The sequence below is a fragment of the Coniosporium apollinis genome, assembly GCF_000281105.1.
Source record: "Coniosporium apollinis CBS 100218 chromosome Unknown supercont1.4, whole genome shotgun sequence".
Classification (NCBI taxonomy): Eukaryota; Fungi; Ascomycota; class Dothideomycetes; genus Coniosporium; species Coniosporium apollinis.
Window position 1 is genome coordinate 136,544 of NW_006913266.1, and position 16,461 is coordinate 153,004.

The following is a 16,461-nucleotide window of genomic DNA, read 5'->3' on the forward strand; positions in this document are numbered from 1 at the left end:
CAGATGAAGGGTGGCAAGCGTCCGCTTCCTCAATACAAACCCCGTCCTTCGTATTGTGCAGAGATAGTTCGGTCATGTGCAAGCCTTCCTGAGTCGACACGGTCGCATCTCCATGAACTCTACTACATTTGCCACCCTGTTTACCCATCACGTATCTAAATAATGCCCAAAAAGGGCCAGAAGACACAGCTATACCTAACCAACGAAGTTCGCGCTGGAACCATCGTTGCTCATCTTGTTTTTGATTGTTAATGGACTTGTATTGGCGAAGTCTTCCATTGCCATGCTCCCACGGCCCAGAAGGTCTGCCAACGAGCTACAGAACGAGCTGATACGACTACTAGAAAGACGCTCTAGAGTAGACACCTTACTAGCTTCACAGCGGACTACCAAGTCGCAAGCTTGTATTAGATAAAGTAAGGCAAGGAACAATAGGATTTGCGCGGGTTCTAGAGAATATAGCATTAGTTAGAGAGGAAGTTTAGTCCTATTATAAGGGGATAGTAGATTAGGGTCAAGATAAAGCTATAGATTCGCACTCTTAAGCGGCTAGAGATATAAGCTAGGGCTTGCTATAAGACATCTGTAGAGTAAGGCTGACTATCTCTCTTAAGGTAAAGAACATCTGCATAGCGCTGCTGCTGCATACCAAAATCAAACTGGGCGATTCGCAGCGATCCGAGAACATCTTTCGATGGTTGATGAGCCGACTGCGGCTGCGGTATATGGCTATGCTGCAACCAGGGCTTGATGTTAGGTAGTCGTGGCTGCATGCTGTAAAGGACTCCAGATCTAGCATACGCATCTTGCACTCAAGCACGTGTAGCCGTCTTGAGATTGTTTGAAAACTCCGAATGTAGATGCTAGCTGCATGAGCCTCTGCTGGTAATCCGTGCAGCATTCCTCGCAGTGAATATGTGACGCGCATGCAGGGCAGAAGGCAACAGCATATGAGAGATCGTGAAAGCAATGAGCTCTGAAGCAGAGAAGGACAAGAACGACTTTTGAGGAGCTCAAGCACACAAGCCTCCGATAACCTGCAGAAAGCCTAAATCTAGAAAAACTCGCCATCTTGAACTCAGGAAGGACGAGTAACTGATGACCAGGCCATGAGAATGAGTTACGTTGCTGGCGGCTGTACCTCTGAGTGCCGACTTGAGATTCTTGCTGCGCGCCTGGAACGACGCTGTGGAGACGGGGGCACCTGGGTGACAGAAATTGCCGGACTCCGAAAAACAGATAGATCTTCAGTCAGCATACGGAGGTCGTGAGTAGGGATAATCCTTCATGGTATGCTGCCACATAAAAATGTGCAAGCTATATCTGGAGGTAGGATGGCTAAAGTAAAGATCTTTGGAGACGTGGTGAATCTAACGGATTTCGGTGATTTGAGAGTGAGTTGTAAGTCCGGTAGTTTACGAGTCCGGCGATAGCTGTCACTCGCGTGGGGGGTATCGAGGTGTTCAGCGTAAGAGTAGACCGCTAGTGTGAGGAGCGAAACGCAGTGTTCAGTCGGTACTCTTCTTCCATGGCAGTTCATCTTCTGAGACTTCGATGCACCTGAGTTGAGGGGCCTCTTCCTTGAATGACCACACTGGCGAATTTCCTAAGACATCTCCCAGGGCTTCGGCTGCTTTGGAAGTGATCTCATCTAGAAAACTCTCACCGTTACCCTCGGCAAAGCTTTTCAGGTCAAAAGTCGCCAAGAATGAGTGCAGTTCATGGGCCGTGTACCATCTGCCATGCGTCATCTCGTGGTAAAGTTTCGCATATCCAGCTCCCAAGGCGGAGCCGAGGTCATTGTCGAGGCGGTCTTTGAGGACCATGCCAAAGAACGCCGTTGCTATGAAATGCATTTTCTTGGCCGGGCCTTGACGAGACGAGTATGACTCAAGACGAAGTAGGTCGTGGTCGACGTCGTGAAGCTTTTCAACGAACTCCGCACGTTTCCGTTCGATGAATTCAGACATCCCGGTCCCCATGGTGTCTATCTTCTTTTGCGCTTGCTCGAACGTTGGAGCGTCGTGGCCCACAATGACGATGGTCGCCTCCTTGAAGATCCAATCACTCTTTAGTTTCAAAGATAGACCGAGCATGTCCACAGGCTTTGTTGAACAGAGCGACGAGACCAGGAACTGGTACTGATGGATGTAGTTTTCAATTGGCAAATTGACAAGATGGCTGCAGCCATACATGTCCGCAATCTCGGCGAGCGTGAGCAGTTTTGATATCTGTGACTGAAAGGACCAGCGCTCATTCACGAAAGTTGGAGGAATGTGATAGAATGCTCCGAGTAGCTGCTTGTGTGCATTCGCAACTGCCTTCGTTGTTGAATCTGCAGTCCAAATGCTCTTCGTAGGATTGACGAGCCTTGGACCGGACCTTGGTCCAGTCGCATTGTTAGGCTTGGTCTTAGTCTGGTCATTCTTGGAGCTTTCACCGTTCTGATAAACCATGTTAGATAAATGAAGAAGTGACTGAATATAAACTCACGCATTTGATGAGTATGCTGATAGAGCCTTCGTTATCAGTCGCTAGATGATAGATCCACCGGACCTTTCCACCTTCTTTCTTGCTCCATCGATCGCTGAGGCTGGCTTTCATGAACGGGGAATGCAATGCTAGAACGAAGCTGTGCAGTACGAAGACGTCCTCCGGTTTTTCCGATAAATGGATTTCGACATCGCCGTCGGCGAATCGTGGGAAGTACGAGTTGATAGTGGCCTGGTAGGCTGACGCGTTAATGAGGACGAACAAGAGTTCACTACTAGGAAACCTACCATATCTGACTCAGGCGCGCTCACAGTGAAGGGATGAAGGACAGTTGGAGGTGATGTTTGATAGATGTTTTCGGAGAGGTGATGAGGTTGCTTTGCAAGGGTCAAGCCGAGGTTCTAGACGGGAGTGAGCTCAAGAGTCTCGAAAAGAAGTGAAGTGAAGATATGGAGCCACCTCGGCGCGAAAACGTACGACACGGTCCTGACATGACGGAGCCAAAGTATTGTAAATGAGAATCAAGCTCAGTCCACGTCGTTTCACTTCAGACCCGGTAGTCTGACTGATCTCGAAATTTCACGGCATGATCATGATCCAAGGATGTCAGAAAGGTTTCTTCACAGCACAATTCGAGCATTTCGAAGGCTACATCAATAATTTATGAAACTACGTGAAAACCGTAGCCTGCATCCCCCATAAGCCCCATATCTGAACCCAGAGCATTTACTTAAGAGGGATGAAACGCGAAGAGTGCGTTGCACCGATACCCGGCCTTCCGTGCTTGACCGGCTTGCTGTTCAGATGTGAGAACTCATTCCACTCATCATCTATCCGCATCCTGTACTTACTATGAGATCGAGAACTCTGCAAGGTAGTGACCAACCATCTCCGGCTTGATTTCGACCTGGTTGAATTCCTTGCCGGAGTAGATACCGATAACGCTGCCAATCATCTCCGGCACAACGATCATGTTACGAAGGTGCGTCTTGACCAGGTCCGGCTTCTCGTTGGGCTTGGCCTCCTGCTTGGCCTTGCGGAGCTTCTTGATCAAACCCATGGGCTTGCGCTTGAGGCCGCGGTTGAACCGACGGCGAGCGCGGGCGTGGACGACATCGCGGAGCTGTTCGGAGGAAAGGTCGAGGAGTCTGGCAAACTTGTCAGCACCAACCGCGAAGTGTGGGTAGTAGCGCTCTTCAGCGCAGTGAGATGCGCATACTGGTCTAGATCAATTCCGCGGTAGGAGAACTTGCGGAATGCTCTCTTCTTCTTGAGCTCTGCGCATCGCAACAGGGTTAGCCTGGGCTCCCCTTTGTGCGTTTCCCATTGCCGAAACCATCCCCCCAATGTCGAAACAGGCGTTCAAAACACAGCCGGCGGATCGCGACAGGTGTTATCAAGGGTATCAGAGCGTACCGGCAGCCTCCTCGGCGTTCTGTTGAAGAGAATTAGTTAGCACTCCGCGGCGTTGAAAGGCCTGCTGCTCAGATCCAAACTCACGTAGTTCTCGTCAGCCATTTTTGCGTGATGTCGAAGCGCTACTGTATTAACTTCGATGAACGCGGTGGAGTTGTCGTGGGTTGATGTGTCGACGGCCTTCGTTGGAGGTTCTCGACTTTCAAAAGTGCGTCCTGATTAAGCGAGGTCTTGGCATCAGGTTCGGCGCCATCCGCCAGCACCAGCAGCGCTCGAAGATATCTTATCTTGATCATCACAGGCCAACTGAACGCTACAGGAACAGTACCACGCAAATTGTTCCAGTTATATAGAAGTCACGAATATGCAGTTGGGGAAGTACGGCTAAATTGGACTAAGGCATTGAACAAGCGCCCCATGGAGCATACATTGACAATGTGTAATTGAAATCCTTGCCCCCAGCTCGCACAACTCCTCCCAAAGTCCAGCCAGGTCCGACATGATACAGCAATCGAAGCTCTTATATCCTTCGAAATGACCAATGACCGGCGCTCCTCTCGCATCACACTTAGTCGAAGAGACCGAAGCCCATGTCCTCGTCCGACTCCTCCTTCTCTTCTTCCTTCTCGGCAGGCTTCTCCTCCTCTGCGGCAGCACCGCCGCCAGAAGCAGCGGCAGCGCCACCAGCAGCCGGGGCACCACCAGCACCGCCGGACGGGACGGATGCGAGCTTCTGGCTGCCTTGTTGGATGAGCTGTGAGCAGTTGTTAGTCCTCATGTCCATTATAGGGTCGTTTGCCCTCAAGTTCTTCATGATGGCCATACATCGTTGAGGTCCTTGCCCTTGAGCTCTTCGAGGAGCTTCTCCAGACGGTCATCATCAGCCTCAATGCCAACAGACTCGAGGACGCCCTTGATGTCGGAGGCAGAGGGGTCGGTGTTGCCGCCGAGGCCGAGGAGGAGGTAAGCTGCGAGGTGCTTCATTTTGATGGATGCTGCGCACGCCGTTAGACACCCGGAGCTGATGCGATTGAAGCCTATAACAGGAAAGTCTCACTGTTGTTTTTGTGGGTGTAGAACTAGAGCTCAATCGATTTAACCGGGGTGCCGGAGACTGAAACTGCAAGTCCAGAAGGTGGTTTGTGTGGAAGACGTCGGCGTGAGCTCTGAAGAAGATGCACCGCCAAAAGTTTCGCCGATGTGCTGTGGGCTCGCTTGACTTGCCCGAAACGTCGTAGCCTCTTGTTCCGCAAACAGGTCTTGGCGCCGGACGACTTCACTCTTGCCATTCGTCATCCGCGCGTTCCTTCCACAACCTCACGCGGCGCATTTCACTTCTCTACACTCTTCCAGTGGGTCTTTAAAGAGGGCTCCTTCCCCGAGCTTCGCGCTCCATTCCATCTCCAACCTCTAGCATTATGACAACGTCCTCATTCGCTACCAAACATTGGTAATACAACAAACTCGTCCGCTCCGCCATGACGAGCGTAGGTCAGCTGGATTCTGCCTTGAAGGACTGCGCTGAAGCACCTCAGACTCTCGACTCCCTCCTGTCTTCTATCGGCGCCCCAAAGCCCACGACCGGTTCCACGCCTCAAAATGAATCCACAGCATCCAAGCCCTCCCAGCCCACGCGGCCGACCGTCACGAACGGAGCGAGTCCAAATGCGCCACCAAAGCGAAAGGCAGAAGGCGATCTAGCGGCGGCAGGAGCGAAAGCGCAGAAGCGCGAGGGACAAACAGCCGTCGACCGACCGCGAGCACCTGCGCAGAAACCAGATTCGATACCCTATCGCGGCACTGCAAACGTGAGGCCAACAACCTCATTAACAATCGCTCCAGCATCTGCCGTAAAGCCGACGCCCAACCAAGCCCCACCCCCCACAAACAAAGCGCCCTCTGTCCCAGCAGCAGCGCCGAAGAAAGGCTCATACGCCGAGATCCTCGCCCGAGCGAAAGCCGCACAAGAAGCCAAAACCGCCATCGGATCCATCAAGCACAAGCCTGTCGAGAAGCTCGCAAAGAAGGAACGACCAGCTCCATTAGCCGCCGCAAAAGGCGCGCAACCAGCAGGCGCGAAGAGCAAGCAACCATTAGCCAAGGATAATAAAGTAAGCGGGCCAGGTCGGAGCAGGAGTCCGGAAAAACCGAAGGTGAAAGGTGCAGAGCCGGTCAAGGAGAAGAGAAAGCCACTTGACCTTGGTTACACCGGCACGATGCGCCCGAAGCCGGCGGAACCAGCTTACAAGGGTACTATGGGCCTCTCCGCCGCGGCACGGAGGCCCGGATATGACAGCGATCGCTCGCGACCTATGGATCGGAGTCGTAGCACGTCATCTACTGCGAAGGCGGCGTCGAAGGGCCGCTATACCTACGCTAGTTACTCCGATGAGGAGGAAGAGGACGATGACGGCGCATCGGATGCATCGTCAGACATGGAAGCCGCGGCGTGGGATCTCGAAGAAGAGGAGCAGATGAGTTTGCGCGTGGCGAAGAAGGAAGATGAAGAGGCTCTCGCGGAGGAGAACAGGCTCAAGCGTGAGAAGGCCGAGAAGAAGAAGAAGCTGGAGCAGTTGGCGGCATCGGCGGCGAAGAAGAAGAAGATGTACTAGCTGCGTTGTTCGAGGTCTGATTCTTGCTAACGTGGCTTGGTGGTCTTTGATGAAGCGTTCTTGTGGACGATGCATGACTTGGTAGTGAGCTTTAGCGGGCGCTGGTCGGAGTCTTGGCGCGTCTCTTGCATACAGTGAGCGTGTCGTTTGATGGGACTGTTGGGCCGAACGATCGATTTGTCACTTCGAGCTGTAGCGAGCTTGCAACTATGAACTAATATTGGTATTGCAAACCCTCAGTTTCCCCGCTTTCCCATTGGGTGTGCGAAGAATTATACGGACAGCCCTTGCCTTCTGAATGCGGTAATATAGGGGGTCTCGTTGGCACGCCGCCACAGTCCTGCTGTCCCCCGATTCTCCTATCATCCTCTCCCCCATCGTGCTGATGTCCTATCCTCCGGTCCTCTTCTACTATCTAGTGTCATTCTACGGACAGCCTAAGTTCCAAAAGCGGTAACATGAGTATCCTCGTAGAACGCAGCAAAAGTCTTCTTGTCCCTACTCCTGTCCCTGCTCCTGTCCCTATCCCTATGCCTAACATGCGTCGTTGTATAGAAAGCCCTCAACTTCCAAAAGCGGCAACGTCAGGACCCAGGACGATTGAGACATGGCGGTGTAGATAAGACATAGAGAAATCATAATAGCCACCGTGAATAGCGCACGTAACAACTAGATAGTCCCTCAGCACGATAGGGCAGCTTAAGAAGGAGGACGTAGATGATGATAGGGGGACCTGGGAATCACGATAAACTAGAGAATATGGTATCGTCTTTCAGCCTCTTCACACTGCCATTTGCGTTGTTCTTGTTGAGTATAGTACGTGAACTGCACACGCGAACAAGGATGATGATGTCGGACGCATAAACGCTGCCAATGTCTGAACATTTCGTGCCGAGTTCAATCACCACCATGTATCCATCTCCATCATAAGGTTTTCCTGTCCGTGACTTTCTCACTGTCAACTTTCCAGCAGCCTCTACCCCAAAGTCCGACTGCATATTCAGTCCCGCTACTCCCCTCCACGCCCCGCCTCTCTAGCCTCATACCGCTCAGCCACCGCTCTCCACGCTGCAGTATTTCTACGGGCAACATGATGCAACACGAGCATCCCAATCTGTCTGATCTGTTCGCGGACCACGTCGCCACGCTCCGGCGACCTCAGCGTCTCATTATCCGGTACTGTAAAAGTTGCTATGTAAAGCGCATAGCAAGCGATCAGAATAGCCAGCCACCCAGCAATATCGCGCTTGGTAGCCGCGCCCAAGGGACGCTTCCCGGTTGCGAGATAGCACTCGTACAGCGTGCAGGGAACCGACATCTGGACTTCAAGCGTAGCGTCAACCATCACTTTGACGACGATGGTGAGGACAAGGCTGATGGTGAGGCAGCAGATGTTGAGGCAGAGCGACGCTAAGCTCTTCGTGGGCTGTGCCGAGGGGTCGTCCTCAGTGCCGATATTGCGATGTTTCCGGAAAATGCAGACGAGATACCACCCAGCAAGCAGGACGATGAGGAAGAGGCACGGAATGGCCCAAATGCTGAGAGTAGTGCTGTGCCTGTAAAAGAGGGCAGTGGCGGTAACGAGCAGGAGGAAGCGGAGCTGGACGAGGCTGTTCGTGATAGCGCTGCAGAGGTCAGAGAATTCCAGGATGTTTAGGTTTGCGGGCGTGTTAGTGGTGTATTTGGCGAAGAATCGGAGGGTTGACTCGAGGTGGAAGAATCGCAGGAGTACATGGCTGATAGCATCAATGATGCAGGCGAGCGATGAGATTGCCATCACGGCTAATAAGCGTTTCGTTTTGCTTGAACGCGTATGCAGTAGCTCCTGTGGAACGAGACAGAAAGAGAGAAAGTTGCTGTAAATGTACTACGCAATTCCATGTGGCTGGAGCTATGAGGTGAAGTGCGAAAGGTGAATCCATCCTGCAAGGAAACCTGACTCTGATTGAATGGAAAACCTTTGCTGTGCTTGTGAAGAAGATTCGGAACGGTCGGTGTGAACTTGATCAAACCTTAGACCGACCAAATTCACCATACAGAACGTGCCAGCGTCAATGTCGCCACTGGGCCAGTCTGCTTTCAAAGCGTACACCCTACAATTCTGCCACCTACAACGAGCTCAGCACCGCCTGCACGCCCACACTCCCGGCATCCTCCCTTCTCAACACATAGCTCCTCAACTCCCTCCCCTCTCTCGCATTCCTCAGTCTCTCTCTCAGCGCCTCCGGCCCAATAACAAACAGATTCGCCACCTCAACCAGCACCTCCATGCCACCCTCCCTCCCAAACTCCTCGCTAACAGACCACCCCCTTACCAACTCCACATACTTGGTCACGTCCTTACTAACCACCAGCCCACCCGCCAAACTGACGCTGAACCGCCGGAAATGCTCCAGCAGCGCCATGCGCAGTCCAGAGGCGAGTTCCGTAAGGAAGAGCACGAGGTTCTGCCCCGAGAGCGCAGATGACGCAATCCCAGCGACGCGGGCCAGGAACGCTGAGACGGAAAGCGCGGTCGGTGTTTCGGTGCCCAGGGCGATGAGGTCGTCGTCACGGGGGCGGAAGTCCGATTTCTTCTGCGCGGCCAGCAGGCGGGATACCCACGCCAACGCGGCGTCGAGGGTGCGGTGAAGGATTGTGCTGATCTTGGACTCCAGGGTCGCTAGGGTCAGGGCCACGGCTTTTTCGATCTCGCGGCGGATGGTTAAGTTCGAGGATGCGAGGGGCAGGAGGACTGTTTGGGTGGATGTTTGGAGGAGGTGCAGGATGCTGATTGCGGTGCGCAGGGAGGCGAGGTATGTCAAGTCCGGTTCTGTCTTTGAAGACTCCTGCGAGGCGGCGAGTTCAGATGCGCCGTCGAGCGCCGTCTCAAGGTAGATCTCGCCCATGTGGGTAAGCAGTAGCCCGAGCAGCGCCTGCACGTCTTTGGGCGTCTCTGCGCCGCCGCCGAGCTCGAGACCACGGCCGACGCCCTCAGCGAGCCATTTGAGCATTCGCTTGGCGTTGGGGAGGGAAAGCTTGCCGTCTTCCTCTGTGACGTCGATCTCGCCTTTGCTTTTGTCGCTGTCGCTGTCTTTGAGGCCGGCGATGCGGATGAGCATTGCTTTCTGCGACGCTGGCAGATCTGAAGAGTCTAGCCGTTCCATGTAGGCGTCTCGAGCTGAGGCGATCATTTCTCGGCCTCGTTTCCCTAGGGAAGCAAGGTAAGTGGTCGGTACTTTTTGTCTGCGAGACTGTTCGCACGTGTAAACGCCTTGCCTCATTCCACAAAGAGCAGTCAATACTTACGTGGTAGATGGTGAACTTGAAGAGCAAAGATGAATATAGTTCGTCTAGGTTTCTCTTCTCTCGTTCTATGTAGGATGAGCCAACGAAATAAGGTACGAACAGGTCGTCCAATTGCTGGTCGAGTGTAGCCGCAATCTGGGACGACACGGGCTCAGGGTGCTCGGTCAAACCATGAGACTTCAAATCATCGACGAGGGCGCCAATGTAGCTTCGTGCGGCCTGCAGTGACCTGAGGAATGCCAAGGAAGATATGGAGTTCGCCTTATCCAGCACCATCTCCAGACGTTGTTGAATCTGCCAGGTCAGGAGCAGTCAAAGCATTTGTGCGCATAATACTCACAGATTGCTGGAAGATTCTTTGTAAAAACCGCTGTAGCACTTCGTCGTAGTAGGGAAATGCCCTCTTAATGAAGAAGGACTCCTGCTGAACCACGAGCTTGACTTCATCAACTAGATTCTGAAGGCTAGGCTCGACACCCGGCGGTTCAGTGTCGGGATCCGCTAATCGATCCCAGCTGGAGAAGAAATCAGTTCTGATGCTCTTGAGAGACCAGCTTCACGGGAGAAACGTACGTTTCGCCATCCTCAGCGACCTCTTCAACCACCAGTTGACTCTTGTCGATAAAGAACTGATGTTGATTGACAAATACTGCCATTACGCTTGCGCCCTCGTTGAAACCACGTAGAGCGATAGCGCATTCCTACATCTTGAGCGTTAGCATGAGCTGTCTAAAAAGCGTTCATCCTGGTTAAACTTACTCTCATGCCGTCAAAGTTCTGCTTGCGGTAGAACTCATCAAACTGCTTCAGGAGATCCTTTTCGAGTGACTCCAGGAATTTCTCGATAACCTCTCTGGCCTGATATCTGCTCCGATTGTTTCCGTTACGCACACCGTTTACTCCGTTTACCGCTCGGCTTCCATTGACTTCTGCTGAGTCGTCGGCCTCAAGCCTATGACTAAGTCGTAAAAGCTGTCTGGCAATGTGCGCGCATCGAACTTTGCCGTCTCCTCCACCCAATCTTCGGACATCTTCTAGACTCGACAGATTGCCCTTTTCGCTGACTTCCATCCAGCATTGTATGAGGAACTTTGCGTCTTGTGCCCGTTGTCGCTGCCGGTCTAGCTCTTCCAACCGTTCGCCAATCCTGACAGCCACATTACCGCCAGCATCGCCATCTCCGTCCCCAGTTCCGCCGTTCAATGAGCTGTCTAACCGTTCGAATGACCTGAATGCTTGATCTAGCTTGCGACCCAGCGACTGGACACTCTGGTGATGCTGTGCCTCCGCGCGACGGACGGAGCTCGACAGTTCATTCTCATGTGATTCTAGCTCTTCGGATAGGGCACTTAAGCGCGACAATGCATGTTCGAAGGTGCGAATGAGAGGCTTAGGGTCAAAGGCTGCTTGCTGGCTGGAGGGAGCTGATCGGCGACTCGCAGGGATCGCGCTGTCGGACAACGCTTCGATGAAGTCTTTGACTATGAAGTCCTTGCTCTACGTGCGCTTCAATCAGTCAATTGCAATTCGCGGGGATCCAGAGAAAGGTGTCCACTGACTGAGAAGTTATCGAGGGTGAATGTGGTGCCCTTGGGAATGCCAGCTCTGCCCCCACCAGATGAGCTGCCTCGCGACAGCAATGAAGCTGTATCTGCCGCTGGACCTGGCGGCATCTTCGCCTACAACCGCATGCGCGGGCGGTGTGCGCTCGATGAGGCAGGCAACTGGGGATCAATTCGTTGTCGGAATCTCTTCCTGCACTGTACCAAGCTGACCCCTGCCTCCGAATTTCTGAAGCCGTCGTCTCCGCTCGAAGGACCAGCCACGTCCTGGCCCTTGTGTATTGCTTGGTGTCGGAATAGTACTTGCAGTAATACGGGTACAATATGGCGTCTGACCGACTTTGTCAGTATTGTGTGTGAATAAGTGCTGAGCCAGCTTCTCGCTTGAACATGATCAGTTGCTGCGTAAAGGACTAGACTTACTGGCACTTGCAAGAATGCCTGAGGTTGTTGGTGTTTCGAAGCTGCGCGCCAATGCGCCGGAACCAAGCTGTCAGAAGTCCGGGGAAAGCGCCGGTGCCTGAGCCGGGGTCCGTGGTGACGAATGCCCGGGACTTTCAACGGTTGTCCCAAGATGATCAACAGGGCCGCACAATTGCTGACGACGCCCGCCTCTCTCAGCCTCAATGTTTTGGGGCCATTGCCTCTGATCTCGTTGTTCTACTTGTGACATAAAAGGACTCAAGGGTGGTTGCTTCACGCCATCATCTAGTCGTACAGCATTTATCTCACTCTCTGTCTCTAGCAATGGTGGGATTCCGGGAAACCGAGGCACTACGCCGCAATGTCCTCCCAGATGGCCGCCCACTATCCGCACACGATCGGGAGAGGCTTTTGAGGCCATATCTACCGCCAACACCAGACTCGAAATCACCGTCGAGAGCTCCATCCTCGTCTGGGAAGCCGCAAAAGTCTTCCAGGTCAAAGCCTTCCAAGGGCTTCCTACGACAGTACCTCTACGTCCTAATATACACCGTCATACACGCCCTCTTCTCAGCCTACATACGTGTGCGAAGAGCTTATCATGCTATTGTCGACCATATCTTCGCCGTTCTCTACTATCACCACCGCACGCCGGAGCTTATAAGGAAGGATGTCAGCAACTTGAGTCGGCTGCCTCAGCACCTCAGCGTCATACTTGATTTCAATGACGATGAGCAGGATGGCGGTGGTGGGCTCGAAGGGCTTGTCAATGACGTTGGAGAGATAGCTGCATGGTGTGCTAGTGCTGGTATACCAGTGGTCAGCATCTACGAGAAGACAGGTAAGCGCCTCGTCTTATGGAACTACCTTTATTGCATCTACTGTTCGTAAGCTTCGAGGGTGCAATGGCTAACTATCTCGACGAACAGGCGTGCTGAAGAGCTACATCCCCCAAACCCACCGAAATATCTCCAGAACTCTAGAATCTTACTTTGGCACGCTCAAGAAACCATCCCTATCTCTCCGTGCTCCGCATCTTCCCACCTTCAGCCCTCCGGCAACGCCGCCCTCCGCTTTCGCGACAGCATCCGATTTCTCCACGTCGCCATTTCACATCACGGTCCTGCTTCTCAGCGCAGAGGACGGCCGTAGCACGCTGGTGGACCTCACCAAGACTCTTGCTGAGATGTCGCAGCGCGGGAAGCTCTCGCCAGCTGATATCAGCGCTGAGTTGATTGATGCTGAGATCAGCGAGAGCGTGATGGGGGAGCCGGACTTGTTAGTGCTGTTTGGGCCGAGGGTGGAGCTGAAGGGGTATCCGCCGTGGCAAGTTCGACTGACCGAGATCTAGTAAGTCACAGCAAGCAGAGGTTCTTGTTAGAATTTTCGACTTCTGAACCGGCAGCTAACGGCAGTTCTCTAGTCATGCACCAGACAATGCAGGTGTGGGCTACCAGACCTTCCTCCGAGCACTACATCGGTTTGCAAAGGCGAAGATGCGGTTTGGGCGATAGAAAGAATTGGGTACGCATGTTTGCAATTCGAAAGCGCTCATGTTGTTTATAGCAGCAGATTTATGCTTCAGGCTACCGAGATATACCCAACTAGACAGCCATTTCCCTCCCCTTGTATTGCCCCTGGAACCTGCAGCACTGTTCTCTTTCTCTGCTGCCAGCCTGGCAAGGAAACCCGCAAGGCGCACTCCGAGGCTGCAGTCGATGCTTGGCGAAAGAGGCGTCTTTCATATACGAGGTCACGGGATCAGCCCTGCCGCCGAGGCGGAGCTGACACAGCCTCACTCAAGAGAGTCGCGCAAAATCACAAAGGCATGATGGATTGCGAACAGCCAAATATCTATCTAGAATTGACCGAACGGCTCTTGAGCGCTGAAAAATGAAGCAGACAGTGATCTCGCCGTGCCAAGATGTGGGGGTAGCCAACCCCGATATAGGGGGGATTGGCGTGAGTCCTCGATTTCTTTCCTCCTGAAGAACACTTCGACGGCTAACATAGACATTGCAGACACTGCTCTCTTTCGGTCTCCTAGGCTTGACGTCTCTCTCCCTCTCCCTGTGGTGGGACTGGCTGTACCGCACGAAAAAGAAGCGCGATACACCGCGATCTCTAGAACAACGTCACAAAAAGAGACAGATCATCAACGGCGTCTTGCTCCTTACTAGCGATGCTCAGACCATCAACGGTATAAGCCCTTGACTGGCAGACAGTCAAGCTGAGACTGACGAGGGCTGCATACAAGGCATCGCGCTCCTCCTAAGCGCGCTTGTGGACTCTAGATCTATGAGCATTTATCATCTTCATCTGGTCTATGATATTGCAAGCTTTACTGGGTATATTCTCCCCCATACTCTACCCGTCTTCATCCGTCAGTTCATTTCCGACCTGAGAGCAATGTTGTGCTCATCTGGAGAGCTCGTTCATTCACCGCTGACATCTTTCAAGCGTGTCAAACATCCCAGCTTTGACTCTTGCCATGAGAAACATCTTGTCCCGCCGCCGCATTTCCACTCGCATATATGGCATCTTGTTCTTCGGAATCGTTTATCTTATCTTCATTATTGTCTTCTGCGTTCGTCTTGCCTCATATGACGACACAACCCCAGGCCGCTGCTACAACGCTCTACTTACCTCTTCGCTGACCGCAACACATCCCGCTCATGACTATATCTACATTGCCATCACTGGCTGCTGGTTCTACTTGCTGTTGGCTGGCTGCCTAGCCGTTGCCATTCGCACCAACCGAAAATTATCCTCTTGTTCCAACGGCAACGAAGTTGCTCTTTCGCAAGTGGAGTGGGTTTCCCGGAAGACGCCCAAAATTGAAATGGAGGGAATGGTGATACTCTTCAGCTCATTTCAGTATCCTGTTCACCTCTGGTCGGCAATCAGCCTGAGGCAGGCTAATCAGACTCTGTTGACGCCGAGTGGCGGGGAGAACCACTGGGGATTTGGGCAGACAGTAACCCTCGTTATGGTCGCTGGTGTGGTGATTGAATGCTGCAAAGGCGTGATGTGGTATGTGGTTTGGAATCGCGAATCTGGAAAGCAAAAATCATGCGCCCAAGGGGGTTCACATGTTGATGATACGGCATTGTGAGGCCAGCGTCACTGTACTCGAGTCGGTAAGAGGAGCTTATTTGTGTTCTCGTAAAGCCTTGTCGTTGCATGGGAGCGCGTTCTTCTTGTTCTCTTTCTAGATCTTTGACATGTTATAGAATCATCATCATTAGGATTGGTCTCGCTTAGCGGAGCAGAAATACAACTCACCATGGCTACGCCGCCTGTCAGAACCACGGCGATGTTAAGTCCACACCACGAAAATGGAGAATTTCCCGCTCAAAGGTTGGAAGCTTGCGCAAATCTTAGGGAAGCCGTTTCCTGTCTCCACTTCGGTGCTTAGCGTACCGTCCACATAGATGCCATCGCAGCGGTAAGTATAAATTTTGAACTCAAAACAGTCCCCATTCTCTATAAATCTAGAGCGACGCGCTTTCTGCTCTTTCTCCGAAGTGTCGCAATTCTCATAACTCAATATCCAATAGAGCTTCAGCATCTTGGTAAAACTTCCTCTATCTCACAAAGTTTACCCTAATCTCTCCACCGCAACACGATGAACAACACCTTCGGCGGCGATCTCGCAGCCAGGCGCGCACGGCTTCACGATGCCGAAGCTTCACACGCGCAGCACCAACCCTGCGAAGTCGTCTTCGTTGCCTCATCCCCCATTGCCTCAACCGCCACGCTGAGCCCATCGTCCCCAGCGCCGCCCACTCCAACCACCAGGCTCCCCGCGCCAGATGATCGGCTGCCTTTCCGATACGACTATGCCCCCCCGTCACCGGTGCAACAGTACGCCACAGTCCCCTCCGGGCACCTGGCCGATCCAGGAATGTACCCGTCAGGAGCACGAAGTCCCTCGCCCCCGTCTCCGAGCTATTCTCCAACCAGCCCCGAGTACACGCCGCCATCTCCGACGTTTGCGCCTTTCTCTCCGATATTCTCGCCACCATCTCCAACGTTTTCGCCAACCTCTCCAAGATATTCGCCGACCTCCCCAAGGTACTCGCCAACCTCCCCGTGCGGGGTGCGGCCCTCTCTGAGCTACTCGCCGCCCAACTGGCCGTACCTATCGCGCACGCCGACAGTCTCACCATGCAGCCCAACGTATTCGCCATGCTCTCCGGTCGAAGCGCCAGCCACGCCTCCGCCCGCTGCCACTGCTCCAGAGGGGAACTCGGTGGAGGAGCAGGATCGACGGACGCCACGCATCAGCAGGAAGAGGGCACGGTCGGCGAGCCCACGCTCCCCACACTCCTCCTTGCCAAGCCACCTTCGCTACCGGGTGCGTGTTGCAGCGGTGGATGTGCAGTTCGCGCTTGCCCTGACGGATCGGGCGTTGGAGAAGGTGGATGAGGCGCTGCGTGGCCTCGATGCTGCGAGGGTAGGGTTGGTTGCGGTGCGAAACTCGTTGACGGCATCTGCGGATGGATTGAGGGAGTCCGGGGGAACTTGATGATGGCTCTGTCGGTTGATGATTGTTGGAAATTGATTGAAGTGAGCTAGCGTTGGAGATCTTAGTGAATGTCTTTCTTAAGTCACATGCGCAGAATAGCGCCTTATGAAGTAGGTTGTCAGAAGGTTGCCTGGCT

At 53.2% G+C, this 16,461-nt stretch overlaps 8 protein-coding genes across 8 annotated transcripts; 3 read left to right on the plus strand and 5 right to left on the minus strand.

Moving 5' to 3' along the window:
• Positions 1–1,508: 1,508 nt before the first annotated feature.
• On the minus strand, positions 1,509–2,456 carry W97_01097 (uncharacterized protein; the record flags this gene model as incomplete). Its single annotated transcript, XM_007779006.1, has 1 exon — positions 1,509–2,456. The coding sequence occupies one exon, from the start codon at positions 2,454–2,456 to the stop codon at positions 1,509–1,511; it is 948 nt and encodes a 315-aa protein (XP_007777196.1).
• Positions 2,457–3,219: 763 nt separating this feature from the next.
• W97_01098 (40S ribosomal protein S15) lies at positions 3,220–4,011 on the minus strand (the record flags this gene model as incomplete). The annotated part of the gene is made up of 5 exons (XM_007779007.1): positions 3,220–3,289; positions 3,345–3,641; positions 3,713–3,770; positions 3,910–3,928; positions 3,994–4,011. 5 exons carry the CDS (start codon positions 4,009–4,011, stop codon positions 3,220–3,222), a joined length of 462 nt encoding a protein of 153 aa, XP_007777197.1.
• A 466-nt stretch (positions 4,012–4,477) lies between these two features.
• W97_01099 (uncharacterized protein) lies at positions 4,478–4,893 on the minus strand (the record flags this gene model as incomplete). Its single annotated transcript, XM_007779008.1, has 2 exons — positions 4,478–4,663; positions 4,735–4,893. 2 exons carry the CDS (start codon positions 4,891–4,893, stop codon positions 4,478–4,480), a joined length of 345 nt encoding a protein of 114 aa, XP_007777198.1.
• A 494-nt stretch (positions 4,894–5,387) lies between these two features.
• On the plus strand, positions 5,388–6,521 carry W97_01100 (uncharacterized protein; the record flags this gene model as incomplete). Its single annotated transcript, XM_007779009.1, has 1 exon — positions 5,388–6,521. The coding sequence occupies one exon, from the start codon at positions 5,388–5,390 to the stop codon at positions 6,519–6,521; it is 1,134 nt and encodes a 377-aa protein (XP_007777199.1).
• Positions 6,522–7,530: 1,009 nt separating this feature from the next.
• On the minus strand, positions 7,531–8,298 carry W97_01101 (uncharacterized protein; the record flags this gene model as incomplete). The annotated part of the gene is made up of 1 exon (XM_007779010.1): positions 7,531–8,298. One exon carries the CDS (start codon positions 8,296–8,298, stop codon positions 7,531–7,533), a length of 768 nt encoding a protein of 255 aa, XP_007777200.1.
• Positions 8,299–8,629: 331 nt separating this feature from the next.
• On the minus strand, positions 8,630–11,482 carry W97_01102 (uncharacterized protein; the record flags this gene model as incomplete). The annotated part of the gene is made up of 6 exons (XM_007779011.1): positions 8,630–9,754; positions 9,810–10,103; positions 10,150–10,324; positions 10,383–10,510; positions 10,569–11,306; positions 11,369–11,482. The coding sequence occupies 6 exons, from the start codon at positions 11,480–11,482 to the stop codon at positions 8,630–8,632; spliced, it is 2,574 nt and encodes an 857-aa protein (XP_007777201.1).
• A 636-nt stretch (positions 11,483–12,118) lies between these two features.
• W97_01103 (uncharacterized protein) lies at positions 12,119–13,308 on the plus strand (the record flags this gene model as incomplete). Its single annotated transcript, XM_007779012.1, has 3 exons — positions 12,119–12,635; positions 12,724–13,144; positions 13,218–13,308. 3 exons carry the CDS (start codon positions 12,119–12,121, stop codon positions 13,306–13,308), a joined length of 1,029 nt encoding a protein of 342 aa, XP_007777202.1.
• Positions 13,309–15,422: 2,114 nt separating this feature from the next.
• W97_01104 (uncharacterized protein) lies at positions 15,423–16,325 on the plus strand (the record flags this gene model as incomplete). Its single annotated transcript, XM_007779013.1, has 1 exon — positions 15,423–16,325. One exon carries the CDS (start codon positions 15,423–15,425, stop codon positions 16,323–16,325), a length of 903 nt encoding a protein of 300 aa, XP_007777203.1.
• Between the last annotated feature and the right edge of the window lie 136 nt (positions 16,326–16,461).